General features: G+C 29.7%; 1 protein-coding gene and 1 long non-coding RNA gene across 6 annotated transcripts; one reads left to right on the top strand and one right to left on the bottom strand.

Moving 5' to 3' along the window:
• Nucleotides 1-1,289: 1,289 nt before the first annotated feature.
• On the bottom strand, nt 1,290-20,207 carry LOC132905530 (uncharacterized). 3 transcript variants are annotated; one of them, XR_009657813.1, is made up of 4 exons: nt 20,076-20,207; nt 19,661-19,939; nt 1,814-1,857; nt 1,290-1,719 (listed from the first exon to the last, which is right to left on the bottom strand). It is a non-coding gene; the product is annotated as an uncharacterized LOC132905530 (long non-coding RNA). The 3 variants fall into 3 exon arrangements; XR_009657812.1 differs by lacking the exons at nt 1,290-1,719; nt 1,814-1,857 and adding an exon at nt 16,626-17,571; XR_009657814.1 differs by lacking the exons at nt 1,290-1,719; nt 1,814-1,857 and adding an exon at nt 19,026-19,360.
• On the top strand, nt 20,123-23,463 carry LOC132905518 (multivesicular body subunit 12A). 3 transcript variants are annotated; one of them, XM_060956903.1, is made up of 8 exons: nt 20,123-20,387; nt 21,567-21,705; nt 21,836-22,034; nt 22,115-22,265; nt 22,338-22,421; nt 22,508-22,847; nt 22,926-22,976; nt 23,052-23,463. In XM_060956903.1, exons 2-8 carry the CDS (start codon nt 21,577-21,579, stop codon nt 23,085-23,087), a joined length of 990 nt encoding a protein of 329 aa, XP_060812886.1. In that variant the 5' UTR covers nt 20,123-20,387; nt 21,567-21,576; the 3' UTR covers nt 23,088-23,463. The 3 variants fall into 3 exon arrangements, with proteins under 3 accessions (XP_060812886.1, XP_060812888.1, XP_060812885.1); XM_060956905.1 differs by lacking the exon at nt 20,123-20,387 and adding an exon at nt 20,450-20,593; XM_060956902.1 differs by lacking the exon at nt 20,123-20,387 and adding an exon at nt 20,462-20,955.
• The last annotated feature ends 22 nt before the right edge of the window (nt 23,464-23,485 follow it).

Genomic DNA, 23,485 nt, shown 5'->3' on the forward strand with positions numbered 1-23,485 from the left:
TATTTTTTGAAACTTTATTCAGTGCTTTGTAACATTAGTCGCGTTCTTTTTGCACTGTCTGATCTGCAATCGTTTACTTTACTAGCAAATCTCAATAAATCCAATGTTTTGTTACAATATTCATCTAAAGAAAATATGTTCAGTAACATAAAAATTTTTGATTTGCCACCTAAAGACTGCATTAATAAATGAATGAACTTTGAGTTGCTGCATGAACTGGTTTCCACTAAGTCGACTAAATTTAGATATCCTATCGAAATCTCTTCTTTGAATGATTCATTCTTATAAGTGTTATTTTCTTACTAAATGCAATTTTTTACAACCTAAAATATTAAATTTTCCATTTATCTCTAAGTCTATTGTATTTTCATATTCGCGCGCACTAACGTGTGTGTGTACCGTTCATTCGACTGATAGCTGTAACTGTTCTATTACATGATGCTATCAAAAGGCATTTGTGCAGTTCTTCAGGAATGTTAATTTCCTCTGTGAGATCACTAATGTACGAATTGTGTTCCTTATTATTAGCCATTCTGATTTGAGATTCAAGCAAATCAACAATGTGTTCATTGTATATCTCACTAAAATTTGCTTATCTTCTATTCGATATTCCCAATCAAATAATTAAAATTCCTTTACTTTTTAAAAAAGACATATTGTTTTACATTGTGATTAGTAAGTAATATATGTATATATTGAACAATATATACTGTTCTAGGTATCATGACTTCTGTTTCAATAGATGATAAATAGAGCTGGTATATGTTTTATCAAAACCAATAAATATACAGACATTATACTCCGTTAAAGCAGATTGAACTAACAGGGTTAACTCTAAAAATATTTTCCTTATTAGTAGTTGATGAGAAGGGTTTATTGAAAAAATATTTTTGACTGGTTCTCGGTTGTCTTTCGCTACAACTAACTGAATCAGATCCATTAAATTTTTCCAGTCCGAAATTGCATTCATCTACGAAATTTATATTACACATCTTGAAGAAAATAAAATTAGATATATTTGATATAACAATTCAATTTTAATGTAAAAATCTATCTATGGACAGCGATAAACCTATCGTATCGACATATTTTATATTCCAAAATCTTTTTCATCTTCAACATTTCAGGTCCTCATATTTCACTTTTCATCATGATGGGAATGATTTGACACGTTTTGTTTCATTCTCCAAAGAAAAAAAGTTTCGTATGTAAGACAATTAGCATACTTTCTTGAAATTAGAAACACATCAGATTTTAATATGTATGTTAGATCAAACCATATACACAAAAATATTTCATTACATAGAAAAACAACAAAAATAAAAGACAAGTACATCGAATGAAGTTACAAATATTGTGTACACAGTAAAGTTATCGTATTAAACGTGAAATAATTATTTACGTTATGTTTACATTAAGACAAAAGTGCTAATTGCTTTAAAGTTATAGAAAATATGCGTCACTAAACTGGCAAACAAAATACTGAAGTTTTGAATGGTACATTTTAATAAAATCTCAGACATATTTTTCTTATTACATTTTATTCATAATTATATACATATTTAAGCAATACTATATTAATAATTGAAACTTTGAGTTTATACTTCTACCTTGTCCCCGTATTATTATAGTCCTATTCTGTCCAATTTCAATGTGATCAGTTCATTCTTCCAGCCATGTGAATCATAGTAGCCTATTTTGTAGGTGCAACCATCGGACCTATATAGAGAAATGAGAAAATATCTGTATTCTATTTTAAATACTTTATTAGAGAGGGAGTATAACTTATAAAGCACTATTAACACATACTTACATATCATAGTGTAACTGCTAGCAATCCATAATTTTCTTGCACACCTGAAATATTTGTTTAAACTCATTACATTAATAGTATTACTATTAACCACGACAATCAAATGATATACATAAAACAATACAAAAATTAATACTTAAACCACAAACTTCAATAATACTATTTTGTACTATATGCACAATATAGTTTAGTAATACATTCTAACATATCTGCATTATGTTTTAACAATACTGCACAATACTCAACAATATTGTGTTGCAACATATCCAGATTACATATTGGCAATACATTATAACATATTTATGCTATATCTGAGCAATACTCAGTAAGATATCCATATGAATATCTAAAAAAATACCAAATTCATGTCCAACAACACTTTTTTGCAACACATCCCAATTAAAGCTAGGCAAAACAGCGGATAGTATGCATTAGAAACACTATATCCTTATTAATAAAATATCCATATTTATACTAAACAATAATTTGCCTCATAACTAGGAACAGTATTATGTACCATATGAATATTATATTTTACAAATGCATTATCACATATCCATATTATTTTTGATAGACTGCTTCATTCTGTACAATACTGATGCGTCATTTCCAGATTATGTTTTGGCAATACATTATAACGTATCCATATTATTTTTCATATTCTCCTCCATACTCTACAATAACGTGTTATATCATATCCACATTATGTTTTGCAATACATTATAACATGTCCATAATATCTGTGCAATACTCTGTAAGATATCCATATTATGTTAGAAATAGTAACATTTTCAAATACTATATCCCTATTAGTATCCATATTTATTCGAAACAATAGCTTGTCTCATTAACAAGAAATATAACGTCTACCATATGTATAAAAAATTTTAGCAATGCATTATCACATATCCATATTATTTTTGATACACTGCTCCATTCTGTACAATACTGATGCATCATTTCCAGATTATGTTTTGGCAATACATTATGACATATCCATATTATTTTTCATATCCTATTCCATACTCTACAATAACGTGCTGTATCATATCCACATTATGTTTGGCAATACATTATGACATATCCTTATTACTTTTCCTACTCTGCTCGATACTCTACAATACTGCGTTGTAACATATCCACATTATGTTTGGCAATACATTACGACATATCCATATTATTTTTCATACTCTGCTCGATACTGTACAATACTGCGTTGTAGCATATCCACATTACGTTTGGCAATACATTATGACATATCCATATTATTTTTCATATTCTATTCCATACTCTACAATAACGTGCTGTATCATATCCACATTATGTTTGGCAATACATTATGACATATCCATATTACTTTTCCTACTCTGCTCGATACTCTACAATACTGTGTTGTAACATATCCACATTATGTTTCGGCAATAAATTATGACATATCCATATTATTTCTCATACTCTGCTCGATACTGTACAATACTGCGGTGTAGCATATCCACATTACGTTTGGCAATACATTATGACATATCCATATTATATTTCATAACCTGCCCATACTGAACAATATTCAGTTGCATAGTATCCATATTATGTTTTAGCAATACATTATAACATGTCCATAATATCTGTGCAATACTCTGTAACACATCCATATTAATTTAGAAATAATAACATTTTCAAATACTATATCCCTATTAGTATCCATATTTATTCGAAACAATAGCTTGTCTCATTAACAAGAACTATAACGTCTACCATATGTATAAAAAATTTTAGCAATGCATTATCACATATCCATATTATTTTTGATACACTGCTCCATTCTGTACAATACTGATGCATCATTTCCAGATTATGTTTTGGCAATACATTATGACATATCCATATTATTTTTCATATTCTATTCCATACTCTACAATAACGTGCTGTATCATATCCACATTATGTTTGGCAATACATTATGACATATCCATATTACTTTTCCTACTCTGCTCGATACTCTACAATACTGCGTTGTAACATATCCACATTATGTTTGGCAATACATTACGACATATCCATATTATTTTTCATACTCTGCTCGATACTGTACAATACTGCGTTGTAGCATATCCACATTACGTTTGGCAATACATTATGACATATCCATATTATTTTTCATATTCTATTCCATACTCTACAATAACGTGCTGTATCATATCCACATTATGTTTGGCAATACATTATGACATATCCATATTACTTTTCCTACTCTGCTCGATACTCTACAATACTGTGTTGTAACATATCCACATTATGTTTCGGCAATAAATTATGACATATCCATATTATTTATCATACTCTGCTCGATACTGTACAATACTGCGGTGTAGCATATCCACATTATGTTTGGCAATACATTATGACATATCCATATTATTTTTCATAACCTGCCCATACTGAACAATATTCAGTTGCATAGTATCCATATTATGTTTTAGCAATACATTATAACATGTCCATAATATCTGTGCAATACTCTGTAACACATCCATATTAATTTAGAAATAATAACATTTTCAAATACTATATCCCTATTAGTATCCATATTTATTCGAAACAATAGCTTGTCTCATTAACAAGAACTATAACGTCTACCATATGTATAAAAAATTTTAGCAATGCATTATCACATATCCATATTATTTTTGATACACTGCTCCATTCTGTACAATACTGATGCATCATTTCCAGATTATGTTTTGGCAATACATTATGACATATCCATATTATTTTTCATATTCTATTCCATACTCTACAATAACGTGCTGTATCATATCCACATTATGTTTGGCAATACATTATGACATATCCATATTACTTTTCCTACTCTGCTCGATACTCTACAATACTGCGTTGTAACATATCCACATTATGTTTGGCAATACATTACGACATATCCATATTATTTTTCATACTCTGCTCGATACTGTACAATACTGCGTTGTAGCATATCCACATTACGTTTGGCAATACATTATGACATATCCATATTATTTTTCATATTCTATTCCATACTCTACAATAACGTGCTGTATCATATCCACATTATGTTTGGCAATACATTATGACATATCCATATTACTTTTCCTACTCTGCTCGATACTCTACAATACTGTGTTGTAACATATCCACATATTGTTTCGGCAATAAATTATGACATATCCATATTATTTCTCATACTCTGCTCGATACTGTACAATACTGCGGTGTAGCATATCCACATTACGTTTGGCAATACATTATGACATATCCATATTATTTTTCATAACCTGCCCATACTGAACAATATTCAGTTGCATAGTATCCATATTATGTTTTAGCAATACATTATAACATGTCCATAATATCTGTGCAATACTCTGTAACACATCCATATTAATTTAGAAATAATAACATTTTCAAATACTATATCCCTATTAGTATCCATATTTATTCGAAACAATAGCTTGTCTCATTAACAAGAACTATAACGTCTACCATATGTATAAAAAATTTTAGCAATGCATTATCACATATCCATATTATTTTTGATACACTGCTCCATTCTGTACAATACTGATGCATCATTTCCAGATTATGTTTTGGCAATACATTATGACATATCCATATTATTTTTCATATTCTATTCCATACTCTACAATAACGTGCTGTATCATATCCACATTATGTTTGGCAATACATTATGACATATCCATATTACTTTTCCTACTCTGCTCGATACTCTACAATACTGCGTTGTAACATATCCACATTATGTTTGGCAATACATTACGACATATCCATATTATTTTTCATACTCTGCTCGATACTGTACAATACTGCGTTGTAGCATATCCACATTACGTTTGGCAATACATTATGACATATCCATATTATTTTTCATATTCTATTCCATACTCTACAATAACGTGCTGTATCATATCCACATTATGTTTGGCAATACATTATGACATATCCATATTACTTTTCCTACTCTGCTCGATACTCTACAATACTGTGTTGTAACATATCCACATTATGTTTCGGCAATAAATTATGACATATCCATATTATTTCTCATACTCTGCTCGATACTGTACAATACTGCGGTGTAGCATATCCACATTACGTTTGGCAATACATTATGACATATCCATATTATTTTTCATAACCTGCCCATACTGAACAATATTCAGTTGCATAGTATCCATATTATGTTTTAGCAATACATTATAACATGTCCATAATATCTGAGCAATACTCTGTAAGATATCCATATTATGTTAGAAATAGTAACATTTTCAAATACTATATCCCTATTAGTATCCATATTTATTCGAAACAATGGCTTGTCTCATTAACAAGAACTATAACATCTACCATATGTATATAAAATTTTAGCAATGCATTATCACATATCCATATTATTTTTGATACACTGCTCCATTCTGTACAATACTGATGCATCATTTCCAGATTATGTTTTGGCAATACATTATTACATATCCTTATTATTTTTCATACTCGGCCCCACACTTAACAATATTCTGTTGCATAGTATCCATATTATGTTTTGGCAATATATTATGACATATCCATAATATCTGTGGAATACTCTGTAAGCTATCCATATTAATTTAGAAATACGAATATTTAGAAGTAAATAGTGACATTTAGAAATGCTGCATCCCCTATTAATATCCATATTTATTTGAAACAATAGCTTGGCTCATTAATAGGCACTATATCGTCTACCATATGCACATAATATTTAAGTAATGCATTATCAGATATCCATATTATTTTTGATACACTGCTCCATTCTGTACAATACTGATGCATCATTTCCAGATTATGTTTCGGCAATACATTATGACATATCCATATTATTTTTCATATTCTATTCCATACTCTACAATAACGTGCTGTATCATATCCACATTATGTTTGGCAATACATTATGACATATCCATATTACTTTTCCTACTCTGCTCGATACTCTACAATACTGCGTTGTAACATATCCACATTATGTTTGGCAATACATTACGACATATCCATATTATTTTTCATACTCTGCTCGATACTGTACAATACTGCGTTGTAGCATATCCACATTACGTTTGGCAATACATTATGACATATCCATATTATTTTTCATATTCTATTCCATACTCTACAATAACGTGCTGTATCATATCCACATTATGTTTGGCAATACATTATGACATATCCATATTACTTTTCCTACTCTGCTCGATACTCTACAATACTGTGTTGTAACATATCCACATTATGTTTCGGCAAAAAATTATGACATATCCATATTATTTCTCATACTCTGCTCGATAATGTACAATACTGCGGTGTAGCATATCCACATTACGTTTGGCAATACATTATGACATATCCATATTATTTTTCATAACCTGCCCATACTGAACAATATTCAGTTGCATAGTATCCATATTATGTTTTAGCAATACATTATAACATGTCCATAATATCTGTGCAATACTCTGTAACACATCCATATTAATTTAGAAATAATAACATTTTCAAATACTATATCCCTATTAGTATCCATATTTATTCAAAACAATAGCTTGTCTCATTAACAAGAACTATAACGTCTACCATATGTATAAAAAATTTTAGCAATGCATTATCACATATCCATATTATTTTTGATACACTGCTCCATTCTGTACAATACTGATGCATCATTTCCAGATTGTGTTTTGGCAATACATTATGACATATCCATATTATTTTTCATATTCTATTCCATACTCTACAATAACGTGCTGTATCATATCCACATTATGTTTGGCAATACATTATAACATGTCCGTAATATCTGTGCGATACTATGTAAGATATCCATATTATGTTAGAAATAGTAGCATTTTGAAATACTATATACCTATTAATATCCATTATTTCCTTGAAACAATAGAATCCCCCATAAACAGCCACTATATCGTCTACAACATGTATATGACATTTTAGCAATGCATTATTACATATCCATATTATTTTTCATAGCCTGCTCGATACTCTACAATACTGCGTTGTAACATATTAACATTATGTTTGGCAATACATTATAACATGTCCATAATATCTGTGCGATAATATGTAAGATACCCATATTAATTTAGAAATAGTAACATTTTCAAATACTATATCCCTATTAGTATCCATATTTATTCAAAACAGTAGCTTGTCTCATTAACAAGAACTATGACGTCTACCATATGTATATAAAATTTTAGCAATGCATTATCACATATCCATATTATTTTTGATACACTGCTCCATTCTGTACAATACTGATGCATCATTTCCAGATTATGTTTTGGCAATACATTATAACATATCCATATTATTTTTCATATTTTTCTCCATATTCTACAATAACGTGCTGTATCATATCCACATTATGTTTGGCAATACATTATAACATGTCCGTAATATCTGTGCGATACTCTGTAAGATATCCATATTATGTAAGAAATAGTAGCATTTTGAAATACTATATACCTATTAATATCCATTATTTCCTTGAAACAATAGAATCCCCCATAAACAGCCACTATATCGTATATCACATGTATATAACATTTTAGCAATGCATTATTACATATCCATATTATTTTTGATACACTGTTCCATTCTGTACAATACTGTTGCATCATTTCCAGATTATGTTTTGGCAATAGATTATAACTTATCTGTTACGTCGACTAACACTCTCCTCCGCCGGATCACATACCGCGGGCAGGCTGGCAACCAGAACTCCGTACATTGTCGCGGCGCGCCTTCAATGTCGTGTTTCTAACCGTCGCCAGCGGTCCGCCGTCGTCGTATATCAATACAATGTATCGACGAGCGTATGGTTGCCGTCTGGCCGCGAGTTCCAGAAACTTCGATTGAGATCTGTTTGATTTTACGTGTTCACTAGCGCGTGCGGTGGCGTGATCCTACGGCGGTGGGGGTTGTCTCCCCGAAAGACAAAAGTATCGGTCCAAGACAGTCTTTTTTCCATCAAGCATTCTAACTGATGAGTCGCATTCGAACAATCGAACTCATCGGTCACATTCGAACAGTCAAATAAATCAGTCTCAGGCAAAAACTCTAATCATACGATCGCATACAAATCAGTCGTATTTTACAAGGTCTCACTCGAACATTCTATCCGTAAGTTCCGATACGATTAGAACCAATACTTTATGTACAAGTTGTAAGTGATAATCTGATATAAATATATATATACATATATTCTAATACTGTAGAACACAATTGCATTCATTGAACCACCCCCGTTATCCTAATCGAAACTCGGGGAGCGACCATTTCGCGGCGTCGATTTGCTGAATCGTAGCGAGAATTTACGCCTCTCGCTGACGCGTTCGCTGAAGACCGCGTCTCTCCGCGAACGGTCGTAACAATATCCATATTATTTTTCATATTCTACTCCATACTCTACAATAACGTGTTGTATCATATCCACATTATGTTTGGCAATACATTATAACATGTCCATAATATCTGTGCAATACTCTGTAAGACATCCATATTATGTTAGAAATAGTAGCATTTTGAAATACTATATACCTATTAATATCCATTATTTCCTTGAAACAATAGAATCCCCCATAAACAGCCACTATATCGTCTACCACATGTATATAACATTTTAGCAATGCATTCTTACATATCCATATTATTTTTCATAGCCTGCTCGATACTCTACAATACTGCGTTGTATCATATCCACATTATGTTTGGCAATACATTATGACATATCCATATTACTTTTCCTACTCTGCTCGATACTCTACAATACTGCGTTGTAACATATCCACATTATGTTTGGCAATACATTATGACATATCCATATTACTTTTCCTACTCTGCTCGATAATCTACAATACTGCGTTGTAACATATCCACATTATGTTTGGCAATACATAATGACATATCCATGTTATTTTTCATAACCTGCCCCATATTGAACAATATTCAGTTGCATAGTATCCATATTATGTTTTAGCATACATAATAACATGTCCATAATATCTGAGCAATAATCTGTAAGATACCCATATTAATTTAGAAATAGTAATATTTTCAAATACTATATCCCTATTAGTATCCATATTTATTCGAAACAATAGCTAGTCTCATTAACAAGAACTATAACGTCTACCATATGTATATAAAATTTTAGCAATGCATTATCACATATCCATATTATTTTTGATACACTGCTCCATTCTGTACAATACTGATGCATCATTTCCAGATTATGTTTTGGCAATACATTATTACATATCCTTATTATTTTTCATACTCGGCCCCACACTTAACAATATTCTGTTGCATAGTATCCATATTATGTTTTGGCAATATATTATGACATATCCATAATATCTGTGGAATACTCTGTAAGCTATCCATATTAATTTAGAAATACGAATATTTAGAAGTAAATAGTGACATTTAGAAATGCTGCATCCCCTATTAATATCCATATTTATTTGAAACAATAGCTTGGCTCATTAATAGGCACTATATCGTCTACCATATGCACATAATATTTAAGTAATGCATTATCAGATATCCATATTATTTTTGATACACTGCTCCATTCTGTACAATACTGATGCATCATTTCCAGATTATGTTTCGGCAATACATTATGACATATCCATATTATTTTTCATATTCTATTCCATACTCTACAATAGCGTGCTGTATCATATCCACATTATGTTTGGCAATACATTATGACATATCCATATTACTTTTCCTACTCTGCTCGATACTCTACAATACTGCGTTGTAACATATCCACATTATGTTTGGCAACACATTACGACATATCCATATTATTTTTCATACTCTGCTCGATACTGTACAATACTGCGTTGTAGCATATCCACATTACGTTTGGCAATACATTATGACATATCCATATTATTTTTCATATTCTATTCCATACTCTACAATAACGTGCTGTATCATATCCACATTATGTTTGGCAATACATTATGACATATCCATATTACTTTTCCTACTCTGCTCGATACTCTACAATACTGTGTTGTAACATATCCACATTATGTTTCGGCAATAAATTATGACATATCCATATTATTTCTCATACTCTGCTCGATAATGTACAATACTGCGGTGTAGCATATCCACATTACGTTTGGCAATACATTATGACATATCCATATTATTTTTCATAACCTGCCCATACTGAACAATATTCAGTTGCATAGTATCCATATTATGTTTTAGCAATACATTATAACATGTCCATAATATCTGTGCAATACTTTGTAACATATCCATATTAATTTAGAAATAATAACATTTTCAAATACTATATCCCTATTATATCCATATTTATTCGAAACTATAGCTTGTCTCATTAACGAGAATTATAACTTCTACCATATGTGTATAAAATTTTAGCAATGCATTATCACATATCCATATTATTTTTGATACACTGCTCCATTCTGTACAATACTGATGCATCATTTCCAGATTATGTTTTGGCAATACATTATTACATATCCATATTATTTTTCATATTCTCCTCCATACTCTACAATAACGTGCTGTATCATATCCACATTATGTTTGGCAATACATTATAACATGTCCATAATATCTGAGCAATAATCTGTAAGATACCCATATTAATTTAGAAATAGTAATATTTTCAAATACTATATCCCTATTAGTATCCATATTTATTCGAAACAATAGCTAGTCTCATTAACAAGAACTATAACGTCTACCATATGTATATAAAATTTTAGCAATGCATTATCACATATCCATATTATTTTTGATACACTGCTCCATTCTGTACAATACTGATGCATCATTTCCAGATTATGTTTTGGCAATACATTATTACATATCCATATTATTTTTCATACTCTCCTCCATACTCTACAATAACTTGTTGTAGCATATCCACATTATGTTTGGCAATACATTATAACATATCCATATTATTTTTCATATTCTACTCCATACTCTACAATAACGTGTTGTATCATATCCACATTATGTTTGGCAATACATTATAACATGTCCGTAATATCTGTGCGATACTCTGTAAGATATCCATATTATGTTAGAAATAGTAGCATTTTGAAATACTATATACCTATTAATATCCATTATTTCCTTGAAACAATAGAATCCCCCATAAACAGCCACTATATCGTCTAACACATGCATATAACATTTTAGCAATACATTATAACATATCCATATTACTTTTCCTACTCTGCTCGATACTCTACAATACTGTGCTGTAACATATCCACATTATGTTTTGGCAATACATTATGACATATACATATTATTTCTCATACTCTGCTCGATACTGTACAATACTGCGTTGTAGCATATCCACATTATGTTTGGCAATACATTATGAAATATCCATATTATCTTTCATAACCTGCCCCATACTGAACAATATTCAGTTGCATAGTATCCATATTATGTTTTAGCATACATAATAACATGTCCATAATATCTGAGCAATAATCTGTAAGATACCCATATTAATTTAGAAATAGTAACATTTTCAAATACTATATCCCTATTAGTATCCATATTTATTCGAAACAATAGCTTGTCTCATTAACAAGAACTATAATGTCTACCATATGTATATAAAATTTTAGCAATGCATTATCACATATCCATATTATTTTTGATACACTGCTCCATTCTGTACAATACTGATGCATCATTTCCAGATTATGTTTTGGCAATACATTATTACATATCCTTATTATTTTTCATACTCGGCCCCACACTTAACAATATTCTGTTGCATAGTATCCATATTATGTTTTGGCAATATATTATGACATATCCATAATATCTGTGGAATACTCTGTAAGCTATCCATATTAATTTAGAAATACGAATATTTAGAAGTAAATAGTGACATTTAGAAATGCTGCATCCCCTATTAATATCCATATTTATTTGAAACAATAGCTTGGCTCATTAATAGGCACTATATCGTCTACCATATGCACATAATATTTAAGTAATGCATTATCAGATATCCATATTATTTTTCATAGTCTGCCCCATACTGAACAATATTCAGTTGCATAGTATCCATATTATGTTTTAGCAATACATTATAACATGTCCATAATATCTGTGCAATACTTTGTAACATATCCATATTAATTTAGAAATAATAACATTTTCAAATACTATATCCCTATTATATCCATATTTATTCGAAACTATAGCTTGTCTCATTAACGAGAATTATAACTTCTACCATATGTGTATAAAATTTTAGCAATGCATTATCACATATCCATATTATTTTTGATACACTGCTCCATTCTGTACAATACTGATGCATCATTTCCAGATTATGTTTTGGCAATACATTATTACATATCCATATTATTTTTCATATTCTCCTCCATACTCTACAATAACGTGCTGTATCATATCCACATTATGTTTGGCAATACATTATAACATGTCCATAATATCTGAGCAATAATCTGTAAGATACCCATATTAATTTAGAAATAGTAATATTTTCAAATACTATATCCCTATTAGTATCCATATTTATTCGAAACAATAGCTAGTCTCATTAACAAGAACTATAACGTCTACCATATGTATATAAAATTTTAGCAATGCATTATCACATATCCATATTATTTTTGATACACTGCTCCATTCTGTACAATACTGATGCATCATTTCCAGATTATGTTTTGGCAATACATTATTACATATCCATATTATTTTTCATACTCTCCTCCATACTCTACAATAACTTGTTGTAGCATATCCACATTATGTTTGGCAATACATTATAACATATCCATATTATTTTTCATATTCTACTCCATACTCTACAATAACGTGTTGTATCATATCCACATTATGTTTGGCAATACATTATAACATGTCCGTAATATCTGTGCGATACTCTGTAAGATATCCATATTATGTTAGAAATAGTAGCATTTTGAAATACTATATACCTATTAATATCCATTATTTCCTTGAAACAATAGAATCCCCCATAAACAGCCACTATATCGTCTAACACATGCATATAACATTTTAGCAATACATTATAACATATCCATATTACTTTTCCTACTCTGCTCGATACTCTACAATACTGTGCTGTAACATATCCACATTATGTTTTGGCAATACATTATGACATATACATATTATTTCTCATACTCTGCTCGATACTGTACAATACTGCGTTGTAGCATATCCACATTATGTTTGGCAATACATTATGAAATATCCATATTATCTTTCATAACCTGCCCCATACTGAACAATATTCAGTTGCATAGTATCCATATTATGTTTTGGCAATATATTATGACATATCCATAATATCTGTGGAATACTCTGTAAGCTATCCATATTAATTTAGAAATACGAATATTTAGAAGTAAATAGTGTCATTTAGAAATGCTGCATCCCCTATTAATATCCATATTTATTTGAAACAATAGCTTGGCTCATTAATAGGCACTATATCGTCTACCATATGCACATAATATTTAAGTAATGCATTATCAGATATCCATATTATTTTTCATAGTCTGCCCCATACTGAACAATATTCAGTTGCATAGTATCCATATTATGTTTTAGCAATACATTATAACATGTCCATAATATCTGTGCAATACTCTGTAACACATCCATATTAATTTAGAAATAATAACATTTTCAAATACTATATCCCTATTATATCCATATTTACTCGAAACTATAGCTTGTCTCATTAACGAGAACTATAACTTCTACCATATGTGTATAAAATTTTAGCAATGCATTATTACATATCCATATTATTTTTGATAGACTGCTCCATTCTGTACAATACTGATGCATCATTTCCAGATTATGTTTTGGCAATACATTATTACATATCCATATTATTTTTCATATTCTCCTCCATACTCTACAATAACGTGCTGTATCATATCCACATTATGTTTGGCAATACATTATGACATATACATATTATTTCTCATACTCTGCTCGATACTGTACAATACTGCGTTGTAGCATATCCACATTATGTTTGGCAATACATTATGAAATATCCATATTATCTTTCATAACCTGCCCCATACTGAACAATATTCAGTTGCATAGTATCCATATTATGTTTTAGCATACATAATAACATGTCCATAATATCTGAGCAATAATCTGTAAGATACCCATATTAATTTAGAAATAGTAACATTTTCAAATACTATATCCCTATTAGTATCCATATTTATTTGAAACAATAGCTTGTCTCATTAACAAGAACTATAACGTCTACCATATGTATATAAAATTTTAGCAATGCATTATCACATATCCATATTATTTTTGATACACTGCTCCATTCTGTACAATACTGATGCATCATTTCCAGATTATGTTTTGGCAATACATTATTACATATCCTTATTATTTTTCATACTCGGCCCCACACTTAACAATATTCTGTTGCATAGTATCCATATTATGTTTTGGCAATATATTATGACATATCCATAATATCTGTGGAATACTCTGTAAGCTATCCATATTAATTTAGAAATACGAATATTTAGAAGTAAATAGTGACATTTAGAAATGCTGCATCCCCTATTAATATCCATATTTATTTGAAACAATAGCTTGGCTCATTAGTAAGCACTATATCGTCTACCATATGCACATAATATTTAAGTAATGCATTATCAGATATCCATATTATTTTTCATAGTCTGCCCCATACTGAACAATATTCAGTTGCATAGTATCCATATTATGTTTTAGCAATACATTATAACATGTCCATAATATCTGTGCAATACTTTGTAACATATCCATATTAATTTAGAAATAATAACATTTTCAAATACTATATCCCTATTATATCCATATTTATTCGAAACTATAGCTTGTCTCATTAACGAGAATTATAACTTCTACCATATGTGTATAAAATTTTAGCAATGCATTATCACATATCCATATTATTTTTGATACACTGCTCCATTCTGTACAATACTGATGCATCATTTCCAGATTATGTTTTGGCAATACATTATAACATATCCATATTATTTTTCATACTGTGCTCCATATTCAACAATACATATATATAGTGTTGTAATATATATAATGTTTTGTAAATACATAATAACATATCCATAATATCTGTGGAATACTCTGTAAGATATCCATATTAATTTAGTAATACTAATATTTAGAAGTAAATAGTGATATTTAGACGTGCTGTATCCTTATTAACATCCATATTTGTTCGAAAAAATAGCTTGTCTCATTAACAGGCACTATATCATCTATCATATGTGTATAATATTTTAGCAATGCATTATCACATATCCATATTATTTTTCACATTATGCTGTATTCTGAACAATACTATGTTGAGTCATATCCAGATTATGTTTGGCCAATACATTATCACATATCCATATTATTTTTCATACTCTGCTCCATATTCAACAATACATATATATAGTGTTGTAATATATATATATTATGTTTTGTGTATACATTATAACATATCCATAATATTTGTAATGAGTAATACTCTGTAAGATATCCATATTAATTTAGAAATACGAATATTTAGAAGTAAATAGTGACATTTAGAAATGCTGCATCCCCTATTAATATCCATGGTTCTTTGAAACATTAGCTTGCCTCATTAACAGGCACTTTATCGTCCACCATATGAATATAATATGTTAGCACTGTATTATCACATATAAATATTATTTTCCATAATCTGTTGCATACTGAACAATACTGTGTTGCAACATATCCGGATAATGTTTTGGCAATACATTATTACATATCCATAATATTTAAACAAGTCTTGTATGATATCCATATTAATTTTTAACAGTTGTCTGTTTCATATCCAACAATGGTATTTTATAACACATCGAAATTATAATTTGGCAATATGTTACATATCTATATTATTTTTCATACTGTGGTCCATATTCATCTATACTATATTGTAACATATCCATATTATGTTTCAACAATATTTTGTTTTTCCAATAACTCTTGATAAGTCTATTTTACAACATATCCACATGATACATTGGCAATAAGATATGCATATTTGATGTGTTTGTATGTTGTGAAGTTCGTGTACACAAGTAATATGTGCTATATCTTTTTTATTCTAATAAATTTTCTAAACTTAGGAAATATTTTAGTAGTATTGAACATTAGCAATAATTTTTATTGTTATATAATTCGTTTTGAAAATTTAATTTTCATACATTAGAAGTGTATTCCTAGTATTTTAAATTATGTAATTTTAAACTTCAACAATACACTGTGAGTACTTTACAACTTAATTTATATTGTTATTTTTCTGTTACAAAATTTATTTATTTTTTATGAAACAATAATATATTGACATGAAATATTCTATGTCCATTCTTGAATTTTTATTACATTTATATACCTGGTCTCTTTACACAATATTTCTAATAATTCACTTTTACATGGTCTGTTTTATACAGTTTATTCATTTGTTTATGGTTTCCAATAGACCGTGTTTTTGGTACATATTAAGATAGCCTTATGTTCCTCTGATCTCATAGGAATTAATAGTAATGAGAAGGATCAGTCATCGTCTGTAAGTTTAATTGAGGAGGGAATACAACTAGCTAATAAACTGTATCCAAGGGATTTGAGAATTTGTATGGCGTGTTATAATGAATCATTAAAAGAAAAAGCAAAACAAAATATATCGTTACAACTGATACAAAACTATCAGACCAAGGATATTTTGTTTGACAAAAGTGATTCTTTTCTAGTAATAAGGAAACGTATTAGTTACAATATAATGGTGACTATGAATAAAACATAAATATTTGAAAAAATTTTTTTTTTATTTTCCTTACTACATTACTTTTCTTTCATGTGTTTATTGAATAAAATGTTGTTATCAAATGCCGTCCTATATTTTAAATTGCTTTTTCTATCGTTTGCTTTAATTTAACACTAAACCTACCAACATTTCATATATACCTATGTCTACCATGTGTGGTCAAAATGACCGTTGATTTTAAAGAAGTAAGTAATGATTTAACTTAGATAATGGTTAATTTATAACTAAATGTATATAATATAACTAATATTATACACTTATATTATTATAATATAATTATTATTAATATATAATGAACAAAATTTACTTTTGTTTAATTTCAATTATAGATTTAAATAGAATTACACTTTTATTTATATAGAGATTTACCTTATTCAACTTCGCTATATTTTTTATAAATTATTTTATTATCAAATGTCATTTGCCACATATACAAATTACCCACATTTTAAACAAATTTTCGTAATTTTGTAACCTTTACAATTTCTTACTTGACAAGCTTTTTTGTAGTAATGAATCTGAACTTGTTAATAGTTTTATTGCATGGTTTTTTTCCCATGATTCTTTATACAAAAGTAATGTATGCACCAGGTTTATAACAATTTTGTGAATTCTCTATAAATTGGCCCTATATTGTAGATACCATTGCAAATTTATTGGTTTGTAAACGTTGGCTTCTTTCCCCTTTTTTATCAAATTGTATAAACCTCATAATTTCAGCAAAGTCATTCCTGCTAATTGTTTTTGAAAAAAATGCAGGTCTCCAAATTTTATTCTGCAAATATGAGACATCTAAATTTTTTGCTTAATATGCACCATGGGCATATAGCAAAACAATAAATGCATTTAGTTTTGTTGCATCTAGTTCTCTCTTAATCCCCAATACTCCAAATGCTTCTTTCAATCAATGATAATCAATGATAAGATAAAATGCTGTCTTTACTTGTCCTTTCATTATATGCCATTTAGCATACCCCTAAAAATATTATGAACTGACGCCCTGCCAGGTATGGGACTTGCATCTATTTCTTTCAAACTGTCCCAACGGAACCGGTTTCGATACGTTGATTCTTTACATCAGCCTCACTCTTTGCTATCAATGATAATTTCTTTCCTTTTTGTCCTGGACGTGAACGTTTATTTATAATATTCAACTCTGATTTGGTTGTAAATAGCTTTTCATGTGTTTCCATGCCATTTTCAGTTGCTGAAATTTCTTGTTCATCGCATATGGAACAGTCTTTTTCTAGGTTCGCTATTTTTTTTTTTTTTTTTTATCATTTTTTTAAAGTCTTGGGTAAACATTTATAAATATATATATGGATTATGGTTTCTGACAAGGTTACGGGCGTAACAGTTGTTATTATTTGTTATTACTGATTTTGTTTATCATCTGATCTTGAGATAGTCTTTTCTTTGTACTGATTGCATTTATTTTAAGAATAACTAAAATATTTTGTCGGCCCGACAAATTGACCGCTCGTGGTAGGCAAGGCAGAATATACATTTTTCTTAGAAGATAAAAGAGCAAACTAAAAGTAAATACCGAAAAATATATTGTATGCATGCCTTAGAAAAAGTCGGAAATTATGAAGCGATATGATAATGTTTAAATATGGTTAAATTTGAATAGAAGTTCGAGATCGGTCAATTTGACCGGCGCTGGTAGGTTTAGTGTTAACATCAGTTCTATATTTTTTTGCAAATTAATTGCTTCACGACTGATTTGCAAACTTATTCTTATTTACATTATATAAACCATGTACTTTACGACTAAGAAGTAATTCTTAATGAAGAAAATTAATGAAAACGTAAGTATTGTTAATAAATACCTTTTTAATAGATGAAACATGGAGTTATTAGTAAAAGAGTTATGTTTTGCCACAGTGAATGTCCAGTTATTGTATCCTTGTTCTATGTCATGAAATTTCCTTAGAATACCAAACTGATTACACACCATTTGATCAATAAACACTATAGTACGCGGCAATGGTAAGGTAAGTGAATACATAATACTGTTCTTTATATGTATATATATACCAATGTACCTTTAATATTTAGATGCAAACATCCGCGCCATCTATAATTTTCGTACACTTGAAAATTAGCATCTAATTCGAAAATCTATAGCATTAGTTCCACTTATTAATAATCTCTTTAAGCCCGAAATATATGTATATAACTAAAACATTAACTTTAAATTGTATTAAATTTCGAATAAAAACATTGAAAGGATAAACAAAACACCTTACGGTTTCTTTAGCTTCAGTATCAAAGCTGAGTGTCATGGCCATGGCCACTGTTGATCAAAGTATCACATTGTCGTACATTTAAATTGTATTAAACAGTTTATTTAAACAGATCAAACAATAAGCATGCTGATAAAGGGGTGGCGTATGATTCTTATCCATTTTCTTATTGCTTGGGAGTGGGATTAATTCACTTAAAAACTGAGTAATACGTATAAAATCAAGCGAATATCCGGCAAAAGCGAATCGTGTAGGAAGGACGAGGAAAAGCGCCGTAAAGTTTCACGACGTGTAAGGAACGGAAACAGAGGTTAGCTTATTGAACACAACTACCCTAGTCAGTTAAGATGGTGGTCATTACGGTTGTGGTGGTGGTAAAAGTGATGTCATTGATATCAATTTAGTTAAAACGTTCAACGAAGAGACAAAGGAGGAAAGCCATTCTTATAAGTAACAGTGTTTATGAGTTTCGTTAGTTATCTTATCAGGTTTTTATCACATATCATTTGAAAATACGTGAGTGTTCAAATATTAGCTGTGACGGAGCAATTGATTGTATATGTATACATTTATCTTTCTCTCAATAGATACTTTCCTCTCTGTTAGTTCCTCCGTCCTGCTCATTCCTTCAATCATTCTTTCCATCCTTTTTGTTTATTAATATGCATTGAAGTACCTTCACTTTATTACGAATGAATCTTCTGAAGAATAGGATTGCGTGTCAAAGGAAAAACCAGTCGATCGTTATTCGATCGAAAATTGTGTTATTTTGTTGAAATTAAGTGACCGGCTGATTAGAAGTACAACGACAGATAAATTAATGAATATGCAAAGTTTTTAAATTTGTGTCCCGCGAAATTTCCAATTTTTCTCCGAAGGTAAGCAAATTGAGAAGTGTGCGAATTTCGTGAATGATTGCTAATGGTTAAGTGTGTTTCTCTGCCGTGAATACTTTAAAGATTAATTATATTAAGTGAAATATATGTGTAAGTAATGCGTCCTTTGTAGTAATTCGTTTTTATCGTTTTTCAAAAATGTCATTATTAAAATTTTATTACTTGAAATTTCCTTATTACAAGCAATTTTCAGTGTACCGTAAATTTTTCTATCGATCGAAAATAGGTCATCAAGATAAAGTAGGGGACGTTCACACAGTTACATTCCCCAATTCCTGGCGCTTTTAATGAATCAACGTATAATGAACTTTGGTAGAGAAATGTGCTTTATGGCAATGAAAACTGTTCTTGTTACACTTGTCAAAACATATCAACTACTTGATGTCTTGTATTAATTGTGATATTTAAAATATCTTTGAAGTTATGTTACAATTTATCAAATTGACTTTTTGCAATCAGTGTGATTATCTATGAAGCAGTTAATTATACTTATTAGTTTATAACAAATTACATTTAACATTTTGTATATGTGAGATAATATATGTTACAAGGAAAAGAAAACATGAATAGTTATACAAATATACTTTTAACAGGGTTGCAATAATGTCTAAAAAGATTAATTGCAACAAAATGTTAGTTCACCAGTTATCGTCTGTATTACCTGATGATAGGCCCATCACAGCCATAAATATTGTTGAAGATATAGATAAATGTCCACCAAATTTTACAGTGGTAAGTAACCTCACAAAATAGTTTGTATAAATAAGTTAGGATATTTAACCTGGTGTTCATAACTATTTTTATATTACTATTTTTTAATTTTCTATAAATGTGTACTACTTTTAAATGTCTTTATCTTTAGGTATCACGAACATATGACCAAGATACTGATGCTGATCTATGGAGAGAAAGTGGACTTTTCATTAAAAAGAAAGGCAGATACATATGTTTTTCAAAGACTGAAGGGTTGCCCCAGTGTGTAGTCGAAGATATCGTAGTTATTAATGAACGAGATACTCCTCCAGAAGGATATAGCATAATTTCTTATACTGTAGATTCAAGTGAGCATACGTAAGACTAATCAATGTATCATTTATCAGGAATGTATTTTCATTTAGTACATTGCAATAATGAATTTTAGTGCAGAAGGCATGGAGAAAGAAACAGGTGTGCTATAAAATTAGAAATAAGGAACTATGCTCGAAAGCAGTTACTGATATTATCATATGTAGTAGAGTTATACATAAGGTTTATACATCTAAAATGGCACCAAACGGATTTATTGCTGCTGGGTATATCTATAGAATTTTATAGTTATGGAAATTTTATAAAAATCAAATTATTCTTATTCCTATTCTTTTCAGTGTTATTAACGGAGTTTGTGTTTGCTACAAAACTGTGGATATTGTAAATGGGAATTCAAATTCACAGTCATATGTTAATATAGAGTAAGAATCGTCTTTATCTTAAAAGAAATTAAGATATATTTACCTTAACGTCTTACCACTTATTCTATATAACGCCTTATTTATAGCTTATTACAAAGTGCTTCCCCAAATCCATCAAATGGGACACCCCATAGAGTACCGCCCGAGAGGCCACCAAAACCAAAGTTTTCACCAAAACCAGCAAATGGGGTTTATCCAAAAATTAGTGGAAGTGGAGGAAAGGATACAGAGGAATCTAACGATAGAGATTATGAAATTTTGAGTCCTAGTGCAAGAATTAGACCTACGAGACCTGCTCCGCAACCCCCTACATCAACAGTTGTTGGATCTACATCAATTTATGGTACACTGCCAGGATCTTCCGATTTGGATGGAGTTCCATTTGTTCTTAATCCACGTCTTAGTGTTCATTCTGATTCTTCTACTGTAAGTAATTTGTACAAAAAATTATATTGTTTTGTATATAATTTCATATATCTTCAACAATTATTTCATATTGTTTAGAATAAACTCCCTGTGATTAAAATTTGGACTCAGAAAGACTTGGATAAAGAGGTACAATTAATATTTATTCAAAGCATGTAATGTACCAATGTCTTTAATATTCTTATTTTTTATTTCATTTTGCAGTTCTTTTACGATTTTTGTGCAGAGAGAGAAACTTGAAAAAACCACTGTGCCAAATTAATTGCGTGATTCTTCACGCAATGTTTCAGCTATGTCTATACATTTGTATTGATAATATAGCACTAGCCAAGTGTAATAGAGTGCCTGAACGAGTGATTCATACTAACCTACGAAAATGGAATTACTTTCAAAACATTTACCGATGAAATGTTCGAATTTAAATATTGTCCATTTTCTAAAGTACTTTTCTCTTCCATACCCTATTTAGATTTTGATACCAGTAACAGTTAGCACTGTATTTTTATAGAGTTGCGTTGTATTTTTATAGATAGTAGAAGTTATATATATGTATATTATATATAATTGTATGATATGTTCTAGTTGTTTATAAATCGCCACAAAATACTTAATATTATACTGGTGTATTCCTATTTCTT

Source organism: Bombus pascuorum, chromosome 3 (assembly GCF_905332965.1).
Source record: "Bombus pascuorum chromosome 3, iyBomPasc1.1, whole genome shotgun sequence".
Taxonomy (NCBI): Eukaryota; Metazoa; Arthropoda; class Insecta; order Hymenoptera; family Apidae; genus Bombus; species Bombus pascuorum.